This window comes from Nannobrachium achirus, assembly GCF_963921795.1.
Source record: "Nannobrachium achirus genome assembly, chromosome: 10".
NCBI lineage: Eukaryota > Metazoa > Chordata > Actinopteri > Myctophiformes > Myctophidae > Nannobrachium > Nannobrachium achirus.
Genome location: NC_137819.1, coordinates 1,260,623 through 1,277,401, shown reverse-complemented (window position 1 = coordinate 1,277,401; position 16,779 = coordinate 1,260,623). Strand labels below are relative to the sequence as shown.

Genomic DNA, 16,779 nt, shown 5'->3' with positions numbered 1-16,779 from the left:
TGTAGTGTTAAAAATCACTTTAATTGTTATGTACAGTAAATAGAATATACAGGATGCACACTTGCACAGAACACATTGACACATACTAATGAAAGGAACCTCTGCTACAGTAAGGCCGAAATAAACATTACAGTATTTAGTCAGACATTATTATTAAGTTCAACCGTCCGGGCTATGGGACCACGACTGCTGATCACCTATAGTCCACGGAACATGACCGCAACTACAGATCCAATAGCCTGTGGGGAAACTGTTAATAGCATTTGGGAAAAATTAAGGAACAGCTTCCTCACTCCATGCATATGCTGAGCAATGGTCAATGCCCATGTTCAGATAGTTTGTGACATTAGCTCCGGACGGAGATGGACAGACAGCCAGGGGAAAATACATAATCTCCATCCATAAATTGGGAGTAGTAAAGTTACAGTAGCGCTTATTATATTTGCCTTATTTACTTCTCCTTTTTTTCTTTTGACAGTTGTCTCATGTTGTTTTTCAGTCCCTACAGAACCTCTGAGGGAGATTGACAGAGACTTTGGAAGTGACATCCTCAAAATGACCAAGAAGCCTGAAGGAGATACTGCCAAAGAACATCCAGATGTGAAGGACCCCACTCTGCTGCATCCAGATGTGAAGGACCCCACTCCACTGCATCCAGGTGTGAAGGACCCCACTCCACTGCATCCAGGTGTGAAGGAAGCCACTCCACTGCATCCAGATGTGAAGGATCCCACTCCACTGCCTCCAGATGTGATGGACCCCACTCCACTGCATCCAGATGTGATGGACCCCACTCCACTGCCTCCAGATGTGAAGGATCCCACTCCACTGCATCCAGGTGTGAAGGACCCCACTCCACTGCCTCCAGATGTGAAGGACCCCACTCCACTGCCTCCAGATGTGAAGGATCCCACTCCACTGCCTCCAGATGTGAAGGATACCACTCCACAGCCCATTCCAGTGATAAAGGAAGCAGTGCCTGATAAAGATTCCTGTGTCCATGAACCCGATGAGAAGAAGTGTCCCACTCAGATCACCTCTGTGGAACGTAGAGCAGATACAGGCACCGTTGTGGACAGAGACACTCTGAAACAAAGTACAGAAGAACACAAGACTGAGGAAGAACAAAAGACTGAGAAAGACCAACCGACGGGCCAGACTTTTACGTGGAAGTTTGCGTGGTTAAGGGTGAGTTCTAAGAGTCAGGTGACAGCCTGTGAAAGAGTAAGTGATGCAGGAAAAGTGGCCGAAACAGAAACGGGCGCGACTAGCCAGGACACCATGCCAACAGTTGGGAGAGATTTTGTTGGTGAAATGGAGAGCATGACCCCGGAGAAAAGGCAGTGGAATGAACAATCTGGTTCAGAGGCGGGAGGTAAAAGACAACGACTCTGCGATACAGAGGAAGGATCAGCCTCTGAGAAGACCTGCCAAAGAATCTGCCAAACAGTGGAGGTTTTGAGTGATATGACACGTGATCAATGTGTAAAACATAAAGGTGAGTTATTTTATTCACTCTGGTCCACTCGGTAGTGGAGTTTCTCTGTTCAACTTAAGCATCAGTGTTCAACTTAAGCATCAGAGTACCAGAGCATTTTGGCATTCTGGCAAGACAGTGTGGTGGCAATATCTGTGAAAAAGAGCTCACAAACTAGTCTCTTTCCAGAGACCAGCAGAGCGTGCAAGTACTGCGTTCGGCTGCATATGTAGGTTGGTAGCTGTATGTCCGTAGCCCAATTAGGGACCAGCATTTCTGGCAACGTCATTATTAACAGCCAATGAGGGACCAGCATTCCTGGTGATGCCAGTGGTGATGTCAGTGACCAGATGAATAAATACAAACACCTCATGGCGCGCTCTGCTGGTGCAAGACGCAAGTTGGCAGAGTGCATTTCTAGTTTTGTTTTTAGTGGAGGGTGTGATACATCTGTGAAATGTTGAACATTAGGCTGAAGAACGTGTCCTGGTGCAGCATCTGAATAGGACAGGGTTAAGGCTTTATTTGACACATATTTGAAGGACGGGGACAAAGATCAATCTGTATTTTTCCATATCAGAGCATTTGCTAGTTAGGATAGGGTGAATTGAGTCAGTTCAGGTGTTTGTGTTTAGGGTTAGGGTTAGGGGAAAGAGCGTGTTGCTGAACAGGACACTTTGAATGAACTCCAACCAAACACTTCTCAACCTGCAGACGCCCCGGCAGTTTCTGAGGTGACCCACAACATCCAGGTCAGCCCCACGCATCCCCAGGGCCTCCAAATCCCTCCGTCCACATCTGACTGTCAACTCCGGCCAAGTCCACTCATCTCTGATGTCCAGGACAAGCCATTAAGCTCTGATCTCCAGCAGCCCAGAGTTGAGACACCAACCGACGGGTGTCACCTACTGGACCCCACAGTTACAAACACAGTCCTGTGGCGCTTCCTCCTCAACAGCACAGAAAGAACAGAGCCAGTCATTGGTCAGCCATCTCTAATTATTTTTTCTTCTTTCCTTTGGGCTGTTCCCTTCAGGGTCCGCCACAGCGAATCATCTGCCTCCATCTCACCGTGTCTTCTGCCTCCTCTTCTTTCACACTGACTAACTTCATGTCCTCGTTCACTACATCCATAAATCTCCTCTTTGGGCTTCCTCTGGGCCTCCTGCCTGGAAGTTCAAACCTCAGCATCCTTCTACCGATATACTCACTATCCTTCCTCTGTACTGTCCAACTCCAAACCATCTCCGTCTGGCCTCTCTGGCTTTATCTCCAAAACATCTGACATGCACTGTCCCTCTAATGTACTCGTTCCTGATCCTATCTATCCAGCTCTACTTCTATCTTTTCCTCAGTGCGACTGTCTCTAAACCGTACAACATAGCTGGTCTCACCACCGTCTTGTACACATTGCCTTTAATTCTAGCTGATAGCCAAGCAAAACAATGAGACCTCACGCATCACCCCTTCACCACCCCTTCTTCGCCTCTTTTCCACACTCCATTGCTCTGGAATGTTGACCCTAAGTACTTAAGTCCTCCACCTTCTTTACCTCTACTCCCTGTAACCTCACTGTTCCAATTTGGTTCCTCTCATTCACACACATGTATTCAACTACAAGCACCACAACCACACCATCCTATGCCGAATCACAAATCCGGCCTGTATGTCTCCCCACAAACGTAGACCAATCACAGCGAACTACACGGCTAAGCTGGTGCTTCTAATCTACAACAATCACGGCTCACCTCACGCTACTAAATCTCTCGTTGACGAGACTGATGTTCAGTTCAGAAATAACAAAGCTACACAGAGTATTCACAACGTTATTAGAGCTTGTCTTGTTTTGGTTCAGATACCGTGTTTCCATTGTGTTCACGTGACTGTTCTGTGTGCTCCAGGTCTCAGCATGATGACAGAGTTCCAGTGGCCTACGGAGCACAGCACCCGCAACTATTTCCGTTGTCACTGCTGTTCCAGAGACATCCTCCGTTCCCAACACGTGTCTCACATCATATCTGCCAAACACCGCTATAGCTACATAGTGAGTATGTGGTTTATTTCCAGGCTAGCTCAGTCGGTAGAGCTCTCACCTTTGGACCACAAGGTCTTGGGTACGATCCCGGGCACCGCCAACTAGGGCATTCACAAATAACATTTTTTAGTATTCTAATTATTCGACAGGACTGGCCAAACTGTCAAATATTAAGTAAGCAAGAGGCCAACATTGTGAAAATAGCAGATCTACATGCTCACAACGCCTCGCAAAACACGAGGCGTTGTGAGCATGTAGATCTGCTATTTTCACAATATTTATCTGTGGAACCGAGTCACATTAAATGTAATACCTACAATTCCAAGTGCTTGTCAGGGTGGGGGTCCCCAGTTCAAATATGTTTATTTTGGGGGTCACTGCCTAAAAAGGTTTGAGAACCCCTGGTATAGAGCATTAACAAATTCATCTACCAGGGACATTGACAACTCATTCTTATGACTTCCTATCTAGCCAAGCTGTATAAACTATATATTTTTTTAGACTTCGGTGAACAACGTTGAATAGTGACTTTGATATTCGAATATTCGAATATTTGGTGAATGCCCTACCGCCAACTCAGCGTATGAGTAGCATAGCTTGGGTGCGGCAGGTCGTGCGGCAAGTACTGGGAGCTGATGGTAGGTAGGTGTGGCGCTCCTCCTCAGCAATCTCTCTAATCAGTCTAATGCATTGTAACGGGGACAGACTCCCCTGTGTGTTACCGACAATAAGCCACTCCCGACCTACTTGTAATAATAATAATAATAAAGCTTTATTTGTATAGCACCTTTCATGACATGAAATGCAGCTCAAAGTGCTTTACAGAGCAGAAAATGAAGCACAGTTACTTAACAGAAAAAATAAAATACACATCTTTGGTCCTCGGCCAGTGGCGTGAATCTGTTAATCAGCTGCACACTCGGCGTTTGTGGAGATTTGACTGCATTTGTGTTTTTAGCAGTCTTTTTCCCCTTGGCAGTGGCCCATTTATGAAGGGGTGTCGAAGCAGCGCTGTGCCGGGGTAGTGCCGGCCAGTCATCATCGGTGATAAGAGGGCTTTGGGAGGGAGTCCTGCCCGTTATACGTTCTTTCATCTTCTTTGGCTTTTCGCCAAGGGAATTCCAGGCGAGTGGTTTATCCAGTCTTCGGATTTGTTTGAATTGAAATATTTCCGTTTCCAGTACTGCCATCTTCTGAAGCAGTTTTTGATAGTCCTCTGTGGAAATAACAGGGGGCATCCTGGTGCTAGTTAGCTTTAGCTAAGTGCCACGTAACCAGTCACTGGAAATACAAAGTAAAAAAGAAAATGTATTTTGAAACGGCAGAGCAGTCCCAGACGTTTATAGCGATCCACTTGTAGTTTCCCAAAGTGAAAAAATAAAATAAAAAATCGTTATCAGCAGAAGAAATGTAAGCATAGCAAGCATAAGCAGGAGCAAGCAAGGACACGTCCGCACACGACCAAAGCTCTTCTCTCGTCGTACTCTGTGAGCCTGTGATGGTGGCAAGGAAACTATTTTGAATGCTTTATTTATACATTGCCATACAGTATATCAGCATTGCATGCATGCATAAAATAAAGATCGACAAACACTTGCAACACGCCACGATGCGTCGCATTGTGAGCCTGTGGTACGACTGATTGGGCTCAACTAGTGTTCACTGTTACTGTACAGTGCTCTGAACAAACCCGTTTGTTCAAATGACAAAAATGTTTTCCACATGATCACAAAGACTGTGTCTGTTTGCGTGATCCATCGGCGGGCCAATCATATGTTCCGAAAATATTTTGCAACGACTTAAGTAGGCAAGTAAAATCTGAAAAATAGCTGGTAGTGAGGGCTATTTTTGTTTCAATATTCTTGGTAGTAAATGAGATGGAGGCCCAATTTCAGTCTGGTCTCAGACTTGAGAAAATGGGGCATGCATGCAAATCAAAATCGTTAAAATCACTAAAACGATAGAAAGAAGTAAATGAAAACATTTGAACACTCATCTTTTCTTTTCTCTAATGACTATCTAAAATATGAACCCTTGTTGTAAAAAAAACAAAGTTGTCCTTTAAAAAATAGCAAATCAAATTAAACTAGAAATACTGTTCCTTCGAAACAGTGTGGGCCCGCTTCCAACCCAACAAATAGGATACTGTACTATACAGTACCTTACAGTACCTTACTGTACTGCACCTTACTGTACTGTACTGTACTGTACTGTACTGTACTGTACTGTAACTTACTGTACTTTACTGTACTCTACTGTACTGTACCTTACTGTACTTTACTGTACTCTACTGTAACTTACTGTACTTTACTGTACTGTACCTTACTGTACTCTACTGTACCTTACTGTACTGTACCTTACTGTACTGTACTTTACTGTACTCTACTGTACCTTACTGTACTGTACTGTACCTTACTGTACTATACTATACTGTACTCTACTGTACCGTACTGTACCTTACTGTACTGTACTCTACTGTACCTTACTATACTGTACTTTACTGTACTCTACTGTACTTTACTGTACTCTACTGTACTCTACTGTACCTTACTGTACTTTAATGTACTTTACTGTACTCTACTGTACTTTACTGTACTCTACTGTACCTTACTGTATTGTTTTGTACTTTACTGTACCTTACTGTACTGTACTGTACTGTACTCTACTATACCTTACTGTACTGTACCTTTCTGTACCTTACTGTACTCTACTGAACCTTACTGTACTTTTACTGTACTCTACTGAACCTTACTGTACAGTACGTATTCTATGTGTTCTAGAGGTGTATATTGAGTGCATATACTGTAGGTTAACAATCCCAGATCACATCTGTCCTCCACTATGTCTATAACCAAGGTGTTCTTCTATGTGGCCACTCCAAACTGAGGAGTGGAGCATGACTTTTATTGTGTTTGTGGATCTGATTTGAAAATGCATTGGTTGTGATATCTCCCTGACAACCAACAACAACCACTAATACGGCTGAGTGTCCCTGCGGGTTCTAGGATATATACTGTAAATCCCATTGCCCGGGATCCTTTTAAGTAAAATCTAAAATTTCTAAAACACTACAAAACATGTCTCAAAGACTAATACAAGCAAACGTCTCCACAGTAACGTGTGTGTGTGTGTGTGTGTGTGTGTGTGTGTGTGTGTGTGTGTGTGTGTGTGTGTGTGTGTGTGTGTGTGTGTGTGTGTGTGTGTGTGTGTGTGTGTGTGTGTGTGTGTGTGTGTGTGTGTGTGTGTGTGTGTGTGTGTGTGTGTGCGCACATTGTAGATCAACTTCATAGCAGTATTAAGTGGTCCATCTATGTTTTTTTATAATAAAATCTGCAAAGTAACAAGTAACTGAAGCTGTCAAATGCTGTATTTATAGTAGAGTATATGTAACAAAAATGGAAAGTAGAGTAAAAGTACCTCAAAATTGTACCGTAGGTACAAGACTACTTGTATATACTTGAGTAAATGTACTTGGTTACTTTGCAGCACCACAGAACAGCCAATGACAGACAGGCCTTTAATCACAGCTGTCTCAATCAGTAGAGTGGAGAGGGACATTTATAGATATTTGTAGTTTTAACTCAGAATATAGACATCACACAGCTTAGATATTTGGATCAAATCAGAGAGCAGACTTGTGTGAACGCAATGATATAAATAGCATATCTGAAGTGTGAACACTGCAGCCACAGCGCCTTAACATAAACATGGGTCTATTATCCTTCTCTCCACTCTGTCCCCACTCACTAAACCCATTGGAAATGCATTGGGTGCTTAAAGTCAAACATTTTTATTTTTTTATATTTATACTACAAAACATTTCAAAACGAAAAATACAAGCACACGTGTCCTCAGTAAGCTGAACACATAAAAATTTGAATGGTGTTGAAAGGTGTAAGATTACGCTAAGAGATGAATCGCGCCAAAGTTTTGAGGAGATACTGACTGACTGACTGATAGATAAACAAATAAATAATGAAGATAACATACGTGTGCTCGCCTTCCAGGCGAGCCCACAATGAAGGGGAGAAAAGTTGATCATTCAGCCTGAGACTCTTGTCAGAGGTTGGTTTGTGTCAACTTGCAAGTGTTTTTGAATGGATAACTAAGGGAGACTCTGGTACTGTATATGGTTACTGATCCAAACAGAACAGTGACTCCCTCTACTTTTGTTTGGGGTTTTTTTTGCAGAAAAAGATGCATCCTCATATGGTCTGTGATTGGTCAAGCGGTGTGGACCCTTATCAGCATCCCAGAGAGCTGAGAGACCTGGCCCAACAGGTGGAGAGAGATGAGGGATGGGGGAGTTTGAAGGTAATTGTTTTTACTTAAATATTTAACCAGCTCCTTTTACTAAATCGTGGATTAACCACTTGCTGGTTGCTTGGCTACTGGAGACTGAAGCTCCACTTATCATGTTCAACCCATATTTGGCTCAAACAAGCGGTTAAATTATGCCACAAAAATATTATAAAGTAACATCTAAAATGACACCAGTTTGAAGGAGTTCAGAACTCGCATACATTTACCAAGTTTACTTTTTCTCAACGTGATTCCGAAAAGCTGTAGCTGTATTTTAAATGGATGGGGATAGTTATCATGTTCTAAATTGTGTATAGCCATTTGAAAGGTGTAAAATAAACAGTCACTAACATAATATTGTGTGCTATTTTAAAGGTGACGGTGATGTCACCTATAAGGTCGTCCAAAAGCCAGGCCCTGAAAAAACCAAATGAAGACCTCAAAATGAATGTCATATCCATGTCTGTGGCTGAATTAACAGAACTGTCCAACAGCTGCCTAACTGAAGCTACAGCCAGAACTGTTCCCAAAGGCAATGTAGTCACAGCCACATCACACACTGATGGTGAAACTACGACAACCTCCAACGTGCTTCCAACCAACACAAAACTAGAACTCTGTTCCAAATCCACTGCAGCCATCTCCAAACCGTCTACATCTATGGGAGTTGTGTCGAGGGCAACATCTGCTATCTCCAAATCTACTGGACCCATGTCACACCTGACCCAGACTACCTCCAGTGCAACTCCAATCATCTCAAGAACTACAGCCAACTCTGAACCCACTGCACACGTCTCCAGTTTAACTCTAGCCGTGTCTGAATCCACCACAACCATCTCCAAACCTACATCCACCTCTAAACCAACTACAACAGACTGTCATTCCGCTACACTCATGTCCAAGCCTACTGCAACCATCTCAAATACAACTCCAGAAATCTCCAAATTGTCCAAATCCACTGGAACGATCTCCAAACCTACTACATCTATGGCGGTTCTGTCTAAATCTACCAGCACTTCAGATAAACTTGCCACCACCACTTCCAGCCCGACTATCACATGGCCCTGTGATAATGCAGCCACCCCTAAAATCAAAGTCGCCTCCAAAGCGTCTGAATCCGTTTTGAAAATGGCAACCAAACAACAACTTATGACCACCTCCAATCATGTGCTTGCAACCAACTCAAAACTTGCCATCAGTTCCAAAACTACTGCAACCACATCCACAGCACCATCTCATGCTGCAACCATCTCCAACGTAACATCCACCATCTCCAATTCTACTGGAGTCAAGTCTCACCTGACCCAGACTACCTCCGGTGCAACTCCAACAGTGTCAAGAACTACAGTCAACTCCAAACCCACTGCACACATCTCCAGTGCAACTCCAGCCATGTCCGAATCCACCACAAACGTCCCATCTACTACCACCTCTAAACCAAGTGTAACAGTCTGCCATTCAGTTACAGTCATGTCCAAGCCTACTGCAAACTTCTCAAATAAAACTCCAGACATCTCCAAATTGTCCAAATCCATTGCAACCATCTCCAAACCTACTACATCTATGGGAGTTGGGTCTAAAGTTACGAGCGCTTCAGATAAACCCGCAAACCCCTCCAGCTCGACTGGCGCAGGGGCCTGTGATACTGCAACTATCCACGCAAATGAAGTCGACTCCAACGCATCCGAATCCACTTCAGAAACAGCAGCCAACCAACAAGTTACAACCTCCAATGTGCTTGCAACCAACTCAGAACTTGAACTCCCAAGTTCCCAAACTATTGCAACCACATCCAAACATGTAGCCCCATCTCATGTTGCAACCACCTCCAGTGCAACATCCGCTGTCTCCAAATGGATTCCGGAAGCTCCCTTTGTTACTACGAAGGAAGTCAACTCAGCTCCAGTTAAGCCAATGAGGGCTTCAGTTAAAGGAGCTACCACCTCCAGTGCAACATCCATCATCTCCAAATCTACTGGAGTCAAGTCAAACCTGACCCTGACTACTTGCAGTGCAACTCCAACCATCTCACAAACTACAGCCAGCTCCAAACCCACTCCACACGTCTCTAGTACAACTTCAGCCTTGTCTGAATCCACTACAACCATCTCCAAACCTACATCTACGACCACCTCTAAACCAAGTACAACAGTCTGCCATTCCGCTACAGTCATATCCAAGCCTACTGCAACCTTCTCAAATACAACTCCACACATCTCCAAACTCTCTTCATCCACAACCACCTCAGCCTTCTCTGAAGCTGTCTGGCAAGTTCTCTGGGGAGACTTCGAGGCCGCCGTCAATGCTTCAGGGAAAGCTGTCACCACCACTCCGGCAGTCACAGGGGCCTGTGATACTGTAGGTTCCACCAAAAACGAAGTCACCTCCACTTTAACCATCTCCAAACCTAATATGTCTATGGGAGTTGCGTCTAAACCTACGGGTGCTTCAGATAAACCTGCCACGACCACCACCTCCAGCCTGACTGTTGCACAGTCCTGTGGTACTGCTGTTGCCCCCCAAAACAAAGTTGCCTCCAGAACATCCAAATCAACTTTGAAAACGGCAACCAAAAAAGAAGTTAGGACTACCGCCAATGTGCTTGCAACCAACGCAAAACTTGCCATCGGTTCCAAAACTACAGCAACAACATCCAAATCTGTATCCCCATCTCATGCTCCAACCATCTCCAGTGCAACATCTGCCATCTCCAAATCACACCAGACCCTGACTACCTCAAGTGCAACTCCAACCATCTCAAGAACCACAGCCAACTCCAAACCCACAGCACACATGTCCAGTGCAACTCCAGCCATGTCTAAAGCCACCACAACCATCTCCAAACCTACATCTACGACCACCTCTAAAGCAAGTGCAACAGTCCACCATTCCGCTACAGTCATGCCCAAGCCTACTGCAACCATCTCAAATACAAATCTAGACATCTGTAAATCATCCAAATCCACCACAGCTATCTCTAAAATTATCACATCTATGGGAGTTGGGTCTAAAGCTACGAGTGCTTCAGATCAACCTGCCACCAGCCCCAGCCCAACATCTGCCATCTCCAATTCTACTGGAGCCAAGTCGCATCTAACCGTGACTACCTCCATTGCAACTCCAACAGTGTCAAGAACTACAGCCTCCAAACCTACTGCACACATCTCTAGTACAACTCCATCCAAATCCATTGCAACCATCTCCAAATGTGCTACATCTATGACCACCTCTAAACCAACTACAAAAATCTGCCATTCCACTACAGTCATGTCCAATCCTACTGCAACCTTCTCAAAAACAATTCCAGCCATCTCCAAATTATCCGCAACCATTTCCAAACCTACTACATCTTTGGGAGCGTCGTTTAAAGCTATGAGCACTTCAAATAAACGAGCCACAATCTCCAGTGCAACAGCCTCCATCTCCAAATCTACTGGAGTCAAGGCATACCAGACCCTGACTACCTGCAGTGCAAATCCAACCATCTCAAGGACTACAGCCAACTCCAAACCCACTGCACACATCTCCAGTGCAACTCCACCAATGTCCAAATCCACTGCAACCATCTCCAAACCTACTACATCTACGTCCACCTCTAAACCAAATACAACTCCAGCCATCTCAGGATCTATGAAATCTCTCTGGAAAAGTCTGGAAGCTCCCTTCGTAACTGAAGCTGCTTCTAAACCTATGAGTGCTTCAGGTAAAGCTGCCACCACCTCCAGTCCAACTGTTACAGGGGCCTGTGATGCGGCTACCCCCAAAAACGAGGTCGCCTCCAAAACGTTCAAAACCACCGACCTCAAACTTACGGAGACATCTGTGACTGCCACCAAAACACACTGCACCTTGACTACCTGTCAAACTACTAAAGAAGACGTTTGTATGCAGACCTATGTGAGGTCAAACAGTGATGATACAACCCAGAAGCTGCTTCTCTCACTGGCCACAGCCATGTCTCCTGCATCCACCTGTGGTAGCAGCCCTGTAGACACATCTATATGTGAGAGCAGCCCTGTAGAAACATCAGAATCTACCAGAAGATACAAATCCACAACAAATGGACCTGCAGTGGGTCAGTATTATCCACACTACATATTTTTGACAAGAGGCAAAGAAAGAGGGGGACGTTTTTAATCTACAAGCTAATACTTTCTTTTCATTTGTTTTAAATTAAATAAGATAATTTTATTTTATTAACTCATACAGTGCCTATCCCGAACTAGTTCGGGATATTCGGGATCAAAAACAATTTTTTATTTGCTATTTTACTTACCCCGAGCTGCTTGGAGCAACGTGGGTGGTCCCGGCTCGCCCAGCGCTCACCAACGAGAGACGCTAGATGCTCCGACGATTTATTGCATTGAAAATGGTTTAAAATAAAGTTTAGACCCCCCCCAATGTTCACCCAATGTTCATTGTAGGCGGCGCGACGTATTCCAGGGTGCCTATCCCGAACTAGTCCGGGATATTTAATGAAATGGAATAAAATGATAAGAGGCCTTCTGAAGCCTGGCCTGATTTTTCTAGCTACTAGCCGAAAGCTAGCAACGTCCCGGCCGGACGTTATTTGCGAACGAAATCGCCAATCTCCGCCTAATCCAATGAAAGACCGCATCTTTGAAGGCTTATATCTCTGGATTGTGTCTTTAGGGAAGCGGCGCGAGGTTTATTTACGGCGAAATCGCCCAAAAATGATCTTTTAGATGACAAAATGGGAATAGCCATTCTTTTAGCATTATCATCCGGGACATTTCCATGACGTGCATGAACGTGAGCATGTGAGGTCCTGGAACGTGAGGTCCTGGAAGCTAAAGCGCTCGCCTATGAGAGATGCGCTGGCATTCTTTGGCCCCTAGAGGGCGCTGGCACTCAATGAGTTAAGATAGCAATAAAACGGTACCAAAGATCCAATAAATAACAACTTGCCTTGGCATGTCAGTACACTAATCAGAACCTTGTGTGCTCGCTTGTGGACCTTTCAGGTTTGAACTTCCTGGTTTGCGTCCGGTACAAGAAAAGGATCGCAATCTATTGTCAACTTTGCGAGATCAAGACGGGAAGCAAGCACCACAGGTTCGGCAGCCAACACCGATCAAACTACGTGGTGAGTGATTTGAAACGTCTATATGGGCTCGGACCGCTGGCATAGCAGTCCGGGCACCTAAGCCCCAAAGTAGCCTGACAGTGCTTTGCGGGTTCGATCCCCGATCCCTATGGCCTTTTTTGCATGTCACTCCCCATCTCTCCCTCTCCCAGGGCCGGATCTAGCCTTTAGCACTATGTGGTGCAGGAAGAAATGATAGGGGGGTCACCTCCAGCCCATGCCGCGAAGGGCCCAGTGGGCGGGGAAAAATGGGGGGACAAACCCCCAAAAACACCCGAAATGCATGAAAACCTAAGCATTTTGGCACACTTATACCTATAACACGCAATACAAACAAAAGGTCTTACACCTATCTATCGCTCTCTCTAATATCTTATCAGTTTATCTATCCATCTACTTAGTTGTAGCATAACATTTCAAATAGTTTAATATTTTTTACATTTTAGATTTTTGCATGCCATCATGTTTGGTGGGGCAGACAGGGCATTTAAGGGGGCATTGCCCCCCCTTGCCTATGCCTAGATCCGGCCCTGCGGGCCTCTCCCCATTTCCTGTCAACCTACTATCCTACCAATAAAGGCATAAAAAATACTCCAAATAAATCTTTAAAATGTCTATATGCTGTGTAAAATTACAGGAAAAAAGTTGGTTTCCACAGTTAACTGTTTGTTCTGAATGATGCATTTAGAGGTTCAAGCGCCCGGAGTTGACAGCAGATCTGTTGGACACAGAGATTTTGAAGATTGCCACTGAGTTGGTTAAGAAAGACACAGGCGACAGAACGCAGGTAAATCACAACAGAGGTTATTTTAATTAGTCCATGGGACCCCCGTTTAAAATGATAATGTCCTAGGTACTGTACAGTGACATGAATAGATATTCTTTGTATTAAATAAACTAAACCATGAATGCCTAAATGTCATAATCGTATCCAAGGAACAGATAGTGGTGGCATTGAAATATATTGTTAGACTAAATGCATTTTGCATTGTGATAATTTCAAGTGAATTGAATTATAGTTAAATTAAACTACCTGTACTCATCATTTGACTGGGGACATAAATATTCCCCCAGCACACACACGTAGACAAAATACTTGAATGTACAGACATGATGATCAGACTGCCACACACATTTGATTGTCTCTTTTCTCTTTGCACAGATGGTGAAAATGAAAAGTGAAAGAGAGTACGAAGAGTTGACTAAAGCGGAAGTACCAGAAGGTATTTAGACATTTACCAGTGATAGATCAGAATAAACAGATTAAGCATGAACACTAGTCAGTAAGCACTAAATAGAGATGCACACAACCAAAAACCTTCAAGCTCACAAGTTTGGGTTTGTAGATCTATATTGTGTATTTAATTTCGTATCTTCTTTTGCCTAAAATTACATGCCCAAAATAAGGATGCCAGATTGAAAGTGGCGAATGTGAGACATTTAATGTGAAACTAATGTCTCTTCAATTCATGGGGTCAGTTTAGGGGACAGGTGGAATGTGTCATGTAAGCCCTGGTGTGAGGAAAGCTGATTGATTCACTACAGGGACTGCTGTCCATGTGTCCTATTCTCAGCTTAACCGTCTCAGTTGTCAATGACCATCTAGGGATGCCTACACATGCAAGAATGCTCTTAGTTCGTTTTTCAGGTTGAACCTTAATTGTGGGCTCGCCTGAAAGGTGAGAACACGATGTTATCTTCATTATTTATCTACCAAGTTCTGCCGCAGACAGTACAAAGGCAGGGCCCTTAGCCAATGAGGTGCAATTGGCGGAAAAACATCTGGGAGTGGTGTTAGCTGGAGTATCGGTTGAGCTTCACATGACAGTACAGGACGCTGCAGAATATAGTCACGTTGGCAAACCTTCATTTCTTATGTTTTAATTATTTCTTTATTACGAGTACAGGAACAGTACTTCTAGTTGTTTATAGTAGCTGAAAAGGTTTTCAGTTTTGACATGCAATTCTATTTACTGTTAGTATTACTAGTATAATTAATTAGTATTTTATTTAAACATTTGTTTTTTATTTTACTTTCAGTTTACGATTTAGCACGGAACTGTGATGTTTGATTGTGGTCTTTCTCCTTCAGCCCTGGCTAAAATAAAAGCCATCCTGAGACAGCAGAGAGAGTCCCAGGATTCACCTTCTGCAACTAATCCTCAACCAGAGAGCCTGAAACACCAGGACATGTCAACTGGTTTACATGAACCTTCACATCACCCTGATGGTAAATGTACCAACCATCCAACTTACACTTAGGAAAAAAAAACATGTCTGCTGAGTCATAACATGTCTACAGTGGGTTTTTTAAGCGGTGAAAGCCGCTTCCAAGGAGTGGCTTTGTCTGTCCCGTACATGTCCCGTATAATTTGGCCCGCTTCCAAGGAGTGGCTTTGTCTGTCCCGTAGATGTCCCGTGCATGCAGAATTGAAACACAAGGATTGGTCAAGCTTCACATTCAGAATTCAGAATTCATAAAAATATAGAACTAAAGCACATAGAAAGTATAGATCTAGAACACAGAATGTATAGATCTAGAACACAGATGTCATCATAGCTCTAGAACACATAGAATAAAAATTCACCGTTTCACTTCGAACCGAGGGTTGATTTTTATGAAACAAAACACTTTACAGATAGAAAGAGGATAATTCAAGCTTTCCATACAGCCACAATGTTGGTGAGTTTGACATCATTTAACCCTCTAAGGCCCACGGTTGTAATATTACAACGTTTGTATTTTATCCAAAAAAAGGTTTAAATCATTTTATTTTAGCTCCCCCTACCACCTAAACACCACCATTGGATTCTATTGTTTAGTATTACAATGCCATTGGCCACAATATTTGCATATAAATACCCCCCACAGGGGCTGACATTCACACCCGCCACACCCGCTGAAATTCCAGAGTTTTGACGAACAACATCTCACTTTTTCATGGAAGCTATACCTCACAAAAACATAAGTAAAATGCCTGTACTATTTTTTTTGGTGATCATTAGAATGTCTAGAACATGTACATATGTTATTATTGTGAAAAATATCCCCCATATGTAAATTAGAGCATGATTTATGATTTTTGATTTATGGCTATAAAATCTTACAAAAACATTTTTTTGAAAAAAACATTACATTTTCCTCTTAATAGGACTCCTACAACACCATCTGATTTTTTTCAATTTTTTATTTCAAGTATTTCTTAATGCGGGCCTTAGAGGGTTAATACAATCAGATAGCAAAATACTGTTTGGCTGCCAACGGGAGGTATTGCAATTCTAGATTCAAGGGTGGATTGGGGCCTGATCATTGTGGCTTGCTTACCGGCTGACTTGTTTCCGCCAGTGGTCTAGTGTAGAACTCTATATATGGACACAGCTCACTTAATTATCATGACATCAGTCAGATGTCATAAAGACACAGCCTACTCTTAGCCTATCTCCCCGACACAACTCCTATAGTCTATAATCGCTATCATTAGCCAGCTCTCACAGAGGCAGAGAGACTGTCAGAGCGCCACCAAACCACTGCCAGTCAGAGAGTCTCTTCAGTCAAAGAGACTCTTCTTTCCAACAACGTCAGATAATGCACTATACAGTGTTGTGGCGAAGAGCCCCAGATATCTGCCATGCTGTTGCTGTATCGGCGGGAGACAAGATGTACGCATTTGGAGTGGCCTACAAGAACGACTGGACATCTATCAAAGATGGGATCAATGTGTACATCTTCAACACGGTGTCTTTGAGATGGAGGTTGTTTCCCCCAGTGACGACTACAACAGGAGTACGCCCCCCTGAGGTCCCCTGTATTCGCCATGACCACACAGCTGTGCTCATTGACGGTATCGTCTACCTCTG

General features: G+C 43.7%; 2 protein-coding genes across 2 annotated transcripts in view; one reads left to right on the top strand and one right to left on the bottom strand.

Annotated features, from left to right (window-relative positions):
• The window catches only part of ubp1 (upstream binding protein 1), a 188,878-nt gene that overhangs the window by 82,855 nt on the left and 89,244 nt on the right, over positions 1–16,779 (bottom strand). The gene's annotated exons all lie outside the window — the stretch shown is intronic.
• LOC308293332 (uncharacterized protein) overlaps positions 1–16,779 on the top strand; it is a 66,749-nt gene that overhangs the window by 40,437 nt on the left and 9,533 nt on the right. The window contains exons 34-42 of the mRNA XM_080735798.1: positions 500–1,498; positions 2,192–2,461; positions 3,379–3,521; positions 7,704–7,826; positions 8,190–11,889; positions 12,800–12,921; positions 13,610–13,708; positions 14,084–14,144; positions 15,014–15,151. Of these exons, the coding sequence (XP_080591924.1) occupies positions 500–1,498; positions 2,192–2,461; positions 3,379–3,521; positions 7,704–7,826; positions 8,190–11,889; positions 12,800–12,921; positions 13,610–13,708; positions 14,084–14,144; positions 15,014–15,151 (5,655 nt within the window). The remainder of the gene's footprint in view (positions 1–499; positions 1,499–2,191; positions 2,462–3,378; positions 3,522–7,703; positions 7,827–8,189; positions 11,890–12,799; positions 12,922–13,609; positions 13,709–14,083; positions 14,145–15,013; positions 15,152–16,779) is intronic.